Consider the following 14,403-nt stretch of genomic DNA (forward strand, 5'->3'; position numbering starts at 1 on the left):
AACCGATAGTACGTGCGCGATAGATCGTTTCTACCGTATCGTCTCGTACACCCTCATCGAAGTTGTCGCGTTCAATAAACGATAATAACGCTCTCGATGATTAATATCGCGTTTTTTGTCGAGTAGGAAGCACAGAGTAAAACGTGTGTGTACACGCGCGCGCACGCGCGTGCGTATGCGTGTATGTGTGTGCGTATATTTTGAGATCTTTACAAGTAGTTGAGCTGTAATCGAACAAGTTCTGAACAAAGCCGCGCGAGTGCCGATCACAATGTTTGATCGCGACTGCAAGAGATTCACACCATACTCGTGCATACGCGCATTCACTCCTTCGTTCTATGGGCTGCATATGCAAATTTTCTATTAGTCTTCTAGTAATTCAGTATTAATTAGTTACACAATTAATTTATTTAATCGCTTGTAATTAATTACCTAATCGTTAAACCTGTATCTCGTGAATCCGCGTTGTTTCTCCGTGTACGTATTCGTGTTCGTGTGTGTGTGTACGTGTTCGCATATAGATGTCCGTGTACGTGTACGTGTGCGTATTCGCAAGCGAGCGTGTAAGCATGTAAGCGTGTAAGTGTATACGCGTGTTCTCCGTGTGCATGTGTTCTAGAATCATTTAATGCGAGACGGTGTTTCGTATTATTTCATATATCTGGTATATCTATCTATTTACTTGAGTTTACGTGTTATAAATATCGTATAGTAAACCGCGTTTTGTTACTTCGTCATTCAATTATGCGCTTTGTACAAGGGTGCAATGCGAACCGAGTGATATTACCAGTTGACGTGTGTACGTGTGTCTCGTGTGTCAACGTAATCGCGGGGAAAAGTAGTCTGGTCAAAATCGGCGTCGATTCTAGGACGTCCACCTAACGCGTGTACCTACGTTCGCTCGAACGGAACTGAAACTGGAAAGAAAAAAGCGATGTCGTTGATCGGTGTGTTTCGATGAACAATCGAGTCTAGAGTAGGTACGTTCTGAGAACGAAAGGAACAACATGAGAGGATATTCGTAGCTGGACGTCGCAGATCTGGGCGAGAAGTTGAACGCAGCCACGTGGAAAGTTTGCAAACGGCGTAAACGGAAGTTAGACACGTCCGAATCGGAGACAAAAGATACGATTACCGTTCAAAGAAGAGTTAGCGCTCGCGCATATACGCGCACGAGGGTTCGTCGAGGACGAACTCCCGTCAGATGTTAGAAGTACTAGACGAAATCGGCGAAGTTTCCCCTACTGCTTAAAATTACAAGTAAACGACTAGTTGTCGATAGTCCAATTTCCTTCAAACTCGAACAAACAGATTGACTATTACGATGGGATTAGCGTTTTAGACTATCGAACAGCGCTGCCCTAGTATTTTTTTTCATTTCGTGTAAATAGTTACAAGAGAGTACGATAGGAGGCAATAGTAGGTTACGAATAGTCGATTGACACAATTTTGGAATAACGGTACAAGCGTGTCCACTCGGTCAACATTCACGAACAGCACGAACGACCGTTCCCTTTTGTTTCTAATCCTCTTCGGTGTAATTCTTCACAGGTGTATCGCGGACTGTGCATTTTTCTTTTCATTTTATACTCTTTGGTAAATACTCCCATTGTATTCCATCGTATCGCTACGTACGGATCGCACAGGGTGACGAATACTGTGATAAATTCGTGTCCGCGCACTAACGTGGCGCGAGGAATGTCTTCGAGAAATGCTAAAGAAAATAGCGGAATAAACAGAGAAAGAGAGACAGACAGTGAGAAAGTAAAAGCAGAAAGGTGGTGAAGAGAAAAAGAGAGAAAACCATGTAATCGTAATAATCGCGAGGAGACTGATCCGTTGTCGATTACGATTCGTCGATTCGTATACCGATACCGTTCGAATAAGTATGTAGTTTTTTTTTCTTTCAGCTTCGAGGAACGCTGATTAACCTTACGCATCGAAATCGAAAGTTGTGATCTCTGCTTTTTGATTGTCGTGTTCTGCGTCCCCCCCGGGGGATCCACATCGTTCAAGCTTCGTCTCTTTCTCCCCAGGCGACGGTGATAGCAATGATAATAGTAATAATAATAATAGTAGTAATGCAGCAGCAATGATAAAACTTGATGAACACACGGCCAAAGTCACGCGTTTGCGTCGACGTCATGCCAGAAATCGGTCGAAGGATCGACGGCAAGTTGTATCATTCGTTTGTTCGTTCGATTGGTCCGACGTGTATATACGTGCCTGTCTGTCCCGAATCGGCTACGACCACGATCTGCTGCGAGCACCGCGAGTTCGCGCGGCCACGCGCATACGGAGTTACCATGGTCGCAGCGAAACGATCGCAATTGGACCGGTCGTTCGGTGAATAGCGATCCGACGATCATTGTTTCACATTCGACGAGCCGTTGCAATCCGCGTTGGTGTTGTAACGAATTGGCGTGGTTCGCTGTCAGTAGACCCAGGAGACGGGTACCCACTGCGGTGTCGTGTGGACCCGCTCAATAGCTGCCTCTAATTGCGCGATCGTCTCCTCGATGTCGTTGTTCACGATCGTCAGATCGAAGAAGTGCCCGTACGCCTGTTTCAGCGAATCCGATTCCTTCGCGAGCTTCTCCAGGCTCCCGTCGCACTGAAAATCAAATTCCAAATCGTTTTCAACCATTCGAATTTGGACTTCCAAACAGTGTTATTGTCGAACAGCTTAGGACATTCTTTATTCTTTGTTCCTTTCAAATATCAATAGCACTGCCTCACTCGACAATAGGAAATTTACATACATTAAAGCCATTTACGCGACGCACACAATAATTAGTTTTCAAGGGGTATTTTGGGCCAAAAATGGGACTTAAAGCTTCAGAAGGACTGACTCATACGGGATGGGCCAGCTTCGATTTGCCAATCAAGACACCTCTCATAATTGAATTTTTGGTAGGTAGGTTTAGTGTTAAATTACGTTTCAGCTTGCACCAAATGTTAGCTCCTATAACATATGTATACAAATACGTATATGTATAAGAATACGCGTTCGTATAACTAAAAGTAACGTGTATTATATTCAACAAATAAACTCAATTTATGAAAGGGTTCGAGCACAAACGAAATCCAAAATATTATGAATACCTGTTCAACGCGGTAATGATTCTTAAAATGAACACGTGATTCGTAAGTTGAACATTTCTATTCTTTCCAACTGAGAGGAAGATTTCCCTTGGGGTCAGTGAAAAATATTATCATCTTCATGTATATTAGAAGACTTTGTAGAATTAAAACTTGGTCACTATTCTTTATGTTGCAGAAAGTCGAACGTAGAAAATTTGTAAATTGTAATTCAAACGTTGAAACTGCTGTTTAGACGACTCCAGCCACGCGAGCTGTTCTACGTATTTTAGTAGCTTGTGAATTTCCAATTAATCGGAAGTGTCGAAGCCTCGTGATCTCGTCAATAGTTGATTAATCGTTTAACTAGTTAACCCCGTGGTAATAGTTAGCCCCATTCCCAGGAGGTTAGCGATCAATGACTGAAACTTACGTCGGTAATATTCTGGAACACCGGAGCAGCGATGAAGACGACGTAAGGCGCAAATTCTGCCGTGCGTAGCACTTTCAATGCTTGCGGTTCGACATCCAATATCGCCACCCTCCCCTCTTCATGAATTGTGCGAATCGTTTCGAGCTTTGTTCCGTACATAGCATCTTCGTGTGTACCTGCATGGGGGGAATTAAGTCAGTACAAGATTTCTAATTCCAAATACAATCTGCGTGAGATTATATTTACCGTATTCAAGGTACTCGTTAGCGCCTATGTCTGACATCATTTCGTCGTGCGGTACGAAATAATAATTGCGACCATTCTCTTCATCGTTCCGCGGAGGCCTCGTTGTATCTGAAAAATAAGATTCGAAAAGGTCAATAAAAACAAGGATTGAATTTGCTTGCTGGTTTATAAGTTTAAAACGAAAAATTGTTTATACTCACGTGGAATAGGATAGGCATATTTGTCGGGATGCTTTGCGATAATTGTATTCTTTATATGCCGGCGACCAACGCCGTGTGCTCCTAATAACACTAGTGTTTTTCGCTGGAATGCAGGATCTGTCGCAGAAAATAATGCAAAAATCGTTAATAAAATTAGTTTCCCTGTTTTTTTATTTTAGTAAATAAACTGTTGTCAAAATAACTTACATGGAAGCTTAACGACCTCCTCGTAGGTGACCAGATCCAGCTGGTCGAACACTGCGTTGTGTTTCGCGAGATACTTATCCTTGTTTTGCTTCTTTTTTCGGCCAAATATTGAGCAATTCACTGGAAATGCGAAAAATGTATTAGTCGTACCTGAACCGATAGAGAACAGCTAAAAATCGTCTATCCTGCAAAGGAATAGGTCCTTTTTCATTCAATCGATTCTCTGTAGAGTTTGTTGCTTACGCTATATCGCGATATGTAATTGAGAAACGCATTTTAACTCACCGAGATCGTATTTCATTAGTAAACGCCGATATCAATATTTGTATTCGTTAATCGAGGGACTGGAAGAGTAAATTAATGTAATTAAATTATTAACTTTGTTTTCGGAATTCGTTTCACGGTCTCGATGGGTTAATTCAACTTACTAAAACGTTCTAAAATTGATGATGAAATTATAACATTTGCATTGTTCATGATATTTATTTACATTAAAATTGTGTGATTATTCAACTCTAAAGAGAACGGTATATACAGGTTGTTTTGTGATATGGGAATACATCGCAAAGATGCGATTCAGAATCAAGAACCAAAGTTAAGTGGCGATCTATATCAGTTTTTCACGCGGTAACAATTGTTTAATGGGTCGAAAAGGCTTGAATATTATTCAGACTTTTAAAGACAGTTGCCTCTTTATACTTTGTTGCTTACATCTCAAATCCATTCTCGCAATGTTCGCCGCATATCAAGGCACACCCTGCATAACGATAAAAAATATTGGCCCCGAACGGGTAAACAATATAGTATCGACGATAGAAATTACTTTGAAAACATGTAATAGATGAAAATAAAATAGAAGAAGTAATCAGTATTAACTGCTATGACATTCATAACGCACGTTCCTTCAATTCGATCAAAGTGTAACGTGTGGTAGGCTGTGATTCAAACACTTAGCGGTCTATATGCTAATCAGCATCCTCCTCGAATGTCCGAACAATCAGCATGTTACGCGCAAGAGAAGTAAAGAGCTACTTCGTAAATGTAAATCTCCGTGTAAGCGTATTCTTGTCTAATGGTAAAGAGATTTTCATTCATTCAGCCAGTTTACATAGAAGCCATAACCATAAGGAGGGAGTGGGATTCCCACTGTGTGATGGGCGTTCCAGCAGGTCACAAGATGAAAAGAGAAGGACTAACGGGTAGTTTATGCGTAAATCTTGAAAGTCGGTGTCACGATCATAGCATGATCACGATGAATATGAACGGTTCTACTATAAGAACTTCAAACAATTTATTAAAAATTACCTTTATTTTTAGATAAACTTTGCCTGGAAAACGAACTTTAACATAAACGAAGATTCTCTATCGTTATCTATTGTTTTGACAGTTGTATCTTCCCGATATTAAAAATTATTCTATTCTGTCAAGATATAGCTATTGCACATAAATAATTAAAAACTGAAGCTGATAATCTAACTTCGTCTTCGATTGTATTCTCGAAAAATACATTCGCATGAGAGGCTTTAATATTTAAACTTGTATTTTATTTAAACATACTGCTAAATTTAGAAGCAAAAATCGGGCCAGTTCTCGCGGAAGTTCGCCGTTCAATATTTCATCACAATGATGCTGCGATAGTGTGCCTGCGAGTGGAATCGTGTGAAACAAGCGTAAGTGCATGAAACGTAGCGAGAGCATGCATCGAAGCACGCCGCGTGAAAACATGTTCTGTAAAGTAACTTACTGTTCATAGTATTGTACGATATCAAACAACAAAACTACCTCGTCAAAATTCATGGAAGCAAATCTTATACTTTAATTTAGCGGTCTACCTTAAAAACGTGAACTTGTAGTATTGTGCAACTTTTAACTAATAATATTGCACGACGTATCCTGAATCATCTATTTTCATTTCATAAGGAAAGATTTCTAAAGTTCTGAAAGCCTACAATTTTGAAAATATATACAGTACTTTGATAAATAAAGAGCTATTTCATTCCTTAATTTTTAAAAAACAGTAGGACGATAGAAGAATTTTAATTTATTTATCGAGTTACTTGCTATATATTCCCAAAATTTTGTAATTTTTAGATTATTTGATTCCGGAATCTTCCCTTGCTGTTAAGGAGAACATTGTAAGAAAAATCAGTAGATTCGTTCTTATACTCCTCTAATGTGTATATCAGTCGACTATTCAAATGGCATTTGAACAGAAGTTTTCTAGCACTGCAGTTAACTCTATTAGGATCAGAAGGGACGCTAATATCGTGAAAGTATACTCTCTAACTCTAGCAAAGCTAACTCTAATTTCGTGTGCAATTACTATAAACCTCGGATCGTAATAATACCGATCGCAAAGACCTGAAATGTTCATATCTAGCTGCGTGTGAATACATATGTGAAAAAAAAAGCCAGTATTCGCGTGAAATGCTCAACGAGAAGTATCTGAAACGTCTTATGCCAAGTCCAGGTGTTTCGTGACGATGATGTGCACCGAATGATTTGATACGCACGTAAACTGTTTTGTTTTTCGTTACGAGCTATCGAACGTATCGTTTTTGGTCAGATTTAGCTGCGTGTGCCTCTCGTTTCCAGGTGGCTCAGAGTTCCCGCGCTTTTTTGTTTTCTGTCAAAGTAATGGCACCAAGTCGTTCCTCGTGTGTTAGTTTCTACAATGAAGCGTTCCTCTGACCTCCGGTCAAATTAATGCGTGCATCGAAAGCACGGAACGAGTACTTTGTATTTCATGCGGACTACACGGTTCTACGTGACTCTACGCATTGTGTACCTGAAGGCAGAGTCATACCTGTCGAACCGTCGCAGCCTTCGGTGTGAGAAGAACATCCTCCTTCTCCTTCAGCATCTAGCCCCGCACAACACACAACACAACAGGTGTATCACTGCAGCTAATCATTTATCTTCGAACTAACGTTCCTCTTTCTTTTGCTACCGAATTTCTGTTTCAGAAATTTCTGCTCTCTATCTTATTCTCAGACGAACGATTAACGCTATTAGCTTGTTGCATTCGTTTCAACTGTCGAAACCTCTTGGTATTCAAAAGCTGAGTAAACGTGGAATACTCTATTCAGTTTCAGTGTTAAATAGATTTTAATCTAGTAACGAATAACAGCTAAATTTGTGAGTATTTTAGTGTCATTGTGATGTTTCCTTCTTAAATTTTGTGTAAATAAATAACTTCGTAACGATATAAATTTCTTCTTGTATTCTCTGCTAGCTAGTCTTCGAAATATGTATATTTAATTTTTATTTATGGACGAGTTGCTGTCTTCTTTTATGGTACATGAAATTAATTTCTCTTTAATATGACTGTATTACAGAAATGTAATTAATGAGTGATCGAGTGAATACATATTATATTTTCAATTATAACAAGATTCACGTAATTTTATATCTCTCATTCATACTGACTCTTTTGGTGTACGTAAAAGAAATTAATAATAATTTTACTTGGGTTTCTCGTACCACAGATAAGTGTGTATCGACTAAGATAAATTATAGCTCTCAGTTGAACATTTTCTAGCGTCTGATCTTATACAGGGTTAATCTAGAAATAATACCACCTCGTAATTTCTTACAAAGAACCTAATATGCAAATAAATTTCCACGAAACAATCCATTTTCGATTCGCTAGGGTGATCGAAAAATTATGGTCTGTAGTGTGAGTGTAGTTTAACAGAAGGAAAACCTGGAAAGTTCATTCACGGATTATCCTCTGCTTCGAGAACTAATTTGGCACGTAAAGCATATCCGATGGAAATCGTATGGATCGTGATTTAGTCTGAAAACATTTCGGTTAATACAGTGTTTCTATGAAATGTAATGACTGATGTCGATAGAAAATGAAGCTGATATCCGTTCGATCGAGGATTGCAATTTCATTATCCGTAATCACGCGATCCACGACTGAAACTTCCAATTTCGTAATTACTCGTTTCTTTTGAAAAAAAAACAGCACGAACTGTATGTTCCTAGGTAAAAGTGGCTGACATCGAACGATAGTACATGCTCCATTGAAAACCTGCGCACAGCTAACAACACATACACGACATCATATTCACCAGCACATTCGTTTCATGGCAGCAGCGAGACTAGTGGATATCGATCGAAGAATCAAACGTGACAGGATTGATAATGGATAAGTAAGGATGATGGTAAAACACGACGGACGTTTCATTGACCGATCTGAATGTAAGACACAATGCGATCTGCTGGAACCTATAATCATCCTGAACTCGTTCGATGTATTCTTTCCCTGGTCTAATCTCGTGAGAATTAATTAAAACGTCTGCTCCTAATCGTACACTTATTCGTGGAATCAAGTGTACTATTCTTGAAATAAATCTAATCAAGTTCTGACACTACCATCCTTTAGAAATAGGGAGAAATAATTTATACAATAAGTCGTGTACGTATATTAAATCTCGTAATGTATCCCCGTCGAAACAATCTTGGTAGATTCGCAGGAAGTATTCTAAAAAAAAATATTTTCTAATTTTGTTTCGGTGACACTGACGAGACTTTAATCGATCTCGAGATGAAAGTCTCCTCAGAAAAAATTTCATCACGAGTACGTTTCACTTTTTCACAATCGTCTTTCGTTTACGCTGTTTCTCTAAACGCCAAACTCGGTGGACTGCCAGAACAGTTAATGCGAATTGTTTGCGAATGGTTCAGACTCGTGTAACTTTTTACCTTGTTCCTGCTTGTTCTTCTCCACTGCCATGTACGCGATACGTCGTTCCTGAAGTTCAGGCGAAGGTATCAAGCCCGCGGAACCGGCCGCGTTGTCCTTCTGCGCCTGCCACCAATAAGGATCATCCTTGCTAATGATCTGCAAGATGTCGCCGGTTTTAAACGCGATTCCAGCTTGCGCGCAAGGTATCAGCTCGTCCTCCAACGGATCATAGTCAAATTGCGCTCGAACGAAAATCTGTTGGTGCAGAAAAATCAAACTGTAACCTTCGACGAGTATCGCGGAACGCGTCGTACGTTATATTAGTGATTCTGTATGAATTCGGTAAAATGATATTGAAAATTCTCGGTTAACGTCCGAAAGAAGTGTAACAAAAGGATGGCGGGGGAGGAAACGTAAGAACGTTAACAGTGCAGAAACATCGGTTCAGTGGTATCGTTGCAACGTCTGGAAGGGGGGTGAGCGACATCACAATTTCGCACTCAGATCACCGAAATCATTTAGGTTAATAGAGAATCACGTTATATGTAATTACTCGTCGCCCTAAAATACGGGTTGGAACGTTCGTTCTACGATACCATCGATCGCTGTTGTTATGCTACTTACGTCGAGCTAGGCTAGCTATTGCAAATGAATTCGATCACTGCGTAACAAGCGGAAAATGCAACATACGTAAGCATTAGCTATAGTTCTTGCGAAGAGCGGCGTTAAGTATACTCTCGTAAACAAAAGAAAAAGATACGATTCCGAAGTAAATCATCTTTCAAGAATATATAGTCTTCTCGTTCTTCGTTTCCTTCTTGATAGCATGATTTTATCGTTCACAGCAAATAAACAAATGTCCAAAGTTTATGTTCGATGGTGTAAGATGATCAGCGATCGATGCGTAGTACGAATTCGCCACGTTGTCGAAGCATCGTTAAAAACACTTTACGAAAGTGGGCATGCTTGCTTTATTCGTTTGCAATGGACAGAACGTGTAAAGATACATCGAATGTGGCAAAGAATCGGGGCTGGAATTATAGTTCGACGGAAAAGGAGGCGATTTTTTGTATGAAAATAAATTCAAAACGGGGAATAAAATTTTTCGACGACTTCCAAGGTTTCGTTTTTCGAGAAAATCGATTCAGAAGATCTTTGGAGCACTCGTGTATTTTTGGGCGACTGACCATTGCTTGGAAATTCTACTTATTTCTGCATTTCTTAAATATCGAGAGTAGCGTAAAACAGTAATACTGCCATTAATATTTGCAAAACGATGACAAAAGTAGACGTAAGCGATACACTTGTGTCCCAAGTATATTTAAAATCAATTTCTTCCAGAACAGAAGCTTCGTAGGAAAAAGATTCATCACAAATTTTCGATTTATTTTTACACGAATAACCACCCTGTTTTCGGTCGTACTACGATTCCATATTTTAAATTATTTCAAGAAAAATGTTCTTCGCCGTGAATTACGAAACAATAAATTCACGACTTTGTGTGGTATTGGCTCGTTCAAGAAAAGTAAACCTCTGTGAATCCCATTCGAGTACGTCCAATAATCAAAGAACTCGAGTCTCCATTCGTAAAGCGTTAGTTCGATCAGTTCGCGCTTCGAACAATCCAGGCGAGGGTGAAAAAAAGGTACCGAATCGACGGTTTCCAAAGATATTTTAGTCACCACGAATAAACGACCGACAGAGGTGTCATTCTATTTTTTACACATTACAATTTATACACAGATCGAATTGGAAAGTTCGATTACACCAGATCGAAAGTAATACGATCTCGTCGTAATGAAAATCAGTGCAACGATCGTTCATCTAGCGATGCATGTACATACAAGAGTGGTTCGTCACTTTCCGTACAGTATTCTCGGACAATAAGCTGAAAGCACTGGATGCTGCACAGTACGTACCACAGCAGACTGACACACGCACGCACATACGCACACGTACACGCTTGAAAAAGGCGCGATATGCAGATTATGCATTCGGGCACTACGTAAATGTGCGAATAAGAAACGGCGTATGAAGGAATAGAATAATGATGCACAGTGACGATAAGAAGTGCCATCCGACTTGCGCACGCGCCATTCGCAATGGTAACAAGTCGACAATGATTTCGTAATGAATTTAAAGGGACGTGATATATGTGGTGGATGAGGTTCGTGTTCTGTGAGACCCAGCTTTGCACGAATACTGCTCTCGAAATTTTGTTCGTCTCGATGGGTCACGATTTGATTCCACGCGACAAAGATTCACAGCTTCACTGTGAATCGTCATGGATCCCGAACATATTGGTAGCGTTTATATTTGTCGGGGTGAAAAGCGTCCAGTGAGCGGTCGTAGCGCTTATGCGACCAATGTATCGTATACTTCGTGGGTCGATGAGAAAGTCTGTTTGGTTTTCAATCGTTTAAAAGCATTGGAAATTATACGCGATTAAAGAATGAACGATTTCTTTCGAATTAATTTAAGTCCTTTATCAAGTGTAACACTATAAAAAATATATCTCGTTAATAAAAAAGTTATTTTCACACGGTAGTTTTAGATGGCCCGTATGTAACGACACGAAATGAAAATGACAGCACTAAAAGTAGCAAAGCCTAGTCCGCACCAAAGGAAGACTACACCGTGATAGTGTTGGTAATGGAATATGGCGGGTGTGAGGTGTAATAATAAACTGCAAAAACCAGAAAGAAACAATAAAACAAACGTACTTCATGCTGAAAGGCCAAGACTCGGTGGAGAAGGGATGCAGTCGGACGTGGCACCATCGGATCGTTATAGCTTTACATGAAATTAATTTTGTCAATAACGATCCGATGGAAGCGTTACGAGAAACAATAACGACGACACATAATAAGAGTCGGTTAAGTAAACAAATATTGTACAAGATACCTTTCTTGCGTACTTGAAAAACTGAAAAGACTTTCTCACCACCCAAACGGGATCACACGCTATAAAAGTTAGTTAGAATGATTCCTTTTGTTCGGGGTAAATGATTCACGATGACGATGATGTATAAAGAAGGGTCACGATCAATGGAAGATCAGGAGGCTGATATATTCGCACAGGCCTAGTCTCTATGCTAAATATAACGTGATAATTTTATAGTCCCGCAGTCATCTACGTCTCCCAATGACTACGAGGCTCGCAAATAACCACGCTTCCTGGCGATTAACGATCAAAGGATTTGCCGCGAGCATCGTAGCCCCATTGTCCCGTTGCATCGGCAGTAAAAGAAGGACTCTTGGGTGCGTTAAGCACTTGCAAGCGATGGCGAGATAGAGGCAAATAGAGAACACCGTTCTCGTACGTGAATCGCACATCGATCTCGTTTAAACAATATATCCGGCAACCTGGCAAAATATCGGGCGTTACAAAGTGAAGAAAAAACGCAGGATAACGGGATGACAGTCAAAGTGGAGGCCTACTTTTTCTGCGATGGTGTGTTGATGTGGCGGACGAATGATAGTGCAGCTTGAGCCCGGGTAAATTTCGAACTTTCGGGCACAAACGTTTGCATGTACCGGCGAAATAGTTTGCCCCGTAGCCAGTTACGACGTGAGTTTTAACGACGTTAGGCCAATGGAATATTTTAGCCGGTCATCGACGATAACTCGCAACCGCCAACGCGGGTAAATAAAAGGTATTGAAGCTGGTTAGCGTGTCAACCCCTTGCCATACAATAACGTGTCTGACTCGTTACAAGTTCTTGATGTCAAGTTTCACAATCATGAGGCTACTCCTGGTCATCGAGTCTTGTATATTAAAATCAACACATTTTTCGTCGCTATTCATTGTACACAGAAATTTAAACGAAATTAAATAGTATAGGTTTGAAATTAAATCGTATGCCAAGGGGTTAAAAATATCATAATATCATCGTCCGTTTACTCGGACTCAGGCTGCACACGGTAGACAATATGCGTGTGTTAAAACGTAATATATGTATGTAGGTATGTATGATAAACGCATAGCCTTCTAACTACAGCAGTCCAATCACACCAGATCAAGTGGCGGTACTTACTAACACTGGCAGAGGCTTAATCCTGAACAACTAGAGCGTTGAAGAAACAGAAAAAAGGAAGATCGATTAATTAACATGTTCATCAACTTGATCTCAAGCGAATGTTCGAATTCTATGTTCTTTTTTCTTTCCCTTTCCGGTAATCTTTTTTTCTCTTTTTTTTTTGTTTTCTTTTTTCTGATAAAATCAACGATAAAGAACACCTACGTTGGGATGTCGCGCGCGTCAACGCTTCCGAGATTCACGGCGCGCATTGCTGTGACACATGCAGCTTCCTTTCTACCTCTCCTCTCGAACTCGTCGAGCCGGTAACGGTTCGTACCCTCGATTGAAGCCGATTGTACGAAAGTAATCGAGCACGTGGCTATGCGACAGCTAAAAACATCGCCAAGCTGCGAGTCGGGAGAACCAAAGACACGATACGTTTCGTCGTTTCGCAGGAAACATCGATTGTTGCTTGTCGAATCGTCGACGTCAAGAACGCGTCCGACGCGTCACGGGCAAAAAAAAACGGTTTGAAAATTTCTTCGAGATCGTTTATAGACAGTCAGAATCGATTTTCCAAGAAAACGATCGAGCAATATCCGTTTTCACAAGCGTCGAGCAACGTCGCATTTTACTCACGTTCAGAGCTACCGGACATTAGGCGGTAATTTACGAATTGTTTCGGCTGGTCACGGACTATTAACGTTACAATGCGGCCTGTTGGATGGGATCGCTTCGCAGACGCACATGGTTTCGGACTATACAAAAAAATTTCTAACAATACAATCTCTACCATCCACATATAGATACTTCTATAGAAGAAAAGGGGAACATTAAACGGCTGGCGTGTGTATGTGTGACGGTGAAGCATATAAAGACGGGGGGAAAAAAACATCGAAGCCAATTTAGTCGAGGGCCAGGATCAGCTTCACGGCGAAATCCACGTTTACGTACATCATCTATAAACGACACGCGTGAAGCTGATCCGCTGTGGAGTCATTGAGGCAGGGATCCTCCAAAGGTGTTTAGGCCGCACTGTTTCCGCTAAAGTCATCGCGTATAGCTTCGGCCAGCCTCTCAACAATGTCTCGAAGGACAGTGCATGGAAATGATGGTCGAATGGCTCCCCGCGTGCATTGGAAGCTACGTTCTACTTTAAAAGAGAGCTAAAGAGTGGAGAGAGTAGGAACGATTGACGATTGTAATGGAGATCCAGGGACGAGGGAGGATACGATCATTTCTACACAGTGACATAGCAGGTACTGCACTATCGACAACTCGTCTGGTGGACTGACTGCTGCTGACGCTGCTGGGTTCTCTGCTCGATTTCCGTCGAGGACTGCACTCTACCCTCGAATCTTGGACCAGAAGGTTCCCTGTTATGGTCACGATATTCTGGCCCCCCATGTCCCGCAAGTGCACAAGCAAAAAAGGAAGAAAAACAGTACGCGTATCGCAAAGCAGTGGCGTGGAAATGGCAAACTTCGAGCGTCGAAAGAGATCTCCATTTTGAGAAAAA

General features: G+C 40.7%; 1 protein-coding gene across 5 annotated transcripts in view; it reads right to left on the reverse strand.

Annotated features, from left to right (window-relative positions):
• Positions 1 to 621: 621 nt before the first annotated feature.
• The window catches only part of LOC122396921 (peripheral plasma membrane protein CASK), a 236,356-nt gene continuing 222,574 nt past the window's right edge, over positions 622 to 14,403 (reverse strand). For 2 of the 5 annotated variants that reach the window (XM_043395697.1, XM_043395694.1), the window contains 8 exons: positions 12,900 to 12,929; positions 8,881 to 9,118; positions 6,974 to 7,030; positions 4,168 to 4,287; positions 3,961 to 4,077; positions 3,761 to 3,868; positions 3,515 to 3,690; positions 622 to 2,614 (listed from right to left, as the gene is read on the reverse strand). In XM_043395697.1, the coding sequence (XP_043251632.1) occupies positions 2,435 to 2,614; positions 3,515 to 3,690; positions 3,761 to 3,868; positions 3,961 to 4,077; positions 4,168 to 4,287; positions 6,974 to 7,030; positions 8,881 to 9,118; positions 12,900 to 12,929 (1,026 nt within the window). In that variant the 3' untranslated portion in view covers positions 622 to 2,434. The remainder of the gene's footprint in view (positions 2,615 to 3,514; positions 3,691 to 3,760; positions 3,869 to 3,960; positions 4,078 to 4,167; positions 4,288 to 6,973; positions 7,031 to 8,880; positions 9,119 to 12,899; positions 12,930 to 14,403) is intronic. The other 3 variants (XM_043395695.1, XM_043395696.1, XM_043395698.1) reach the window with 3 other exon arrangements.

Source organism: Colletes gigas, unplaced genomic scaffold (assembly GCF_013123115.1).
Source record: "Colletes gigas isolate AHSC1104 unplaced genomic scaffold, ASM1312311v1 Colletes_gigas_Sc00008, whole genome shotgun sequence".
Taxonomy (NCBI): domain Eukaryota; kingdom Metazoa; phylum Arthropoda; class Insecta; order Hymenoptera; family Colletidae; genus Colletes; species Colletes gigas.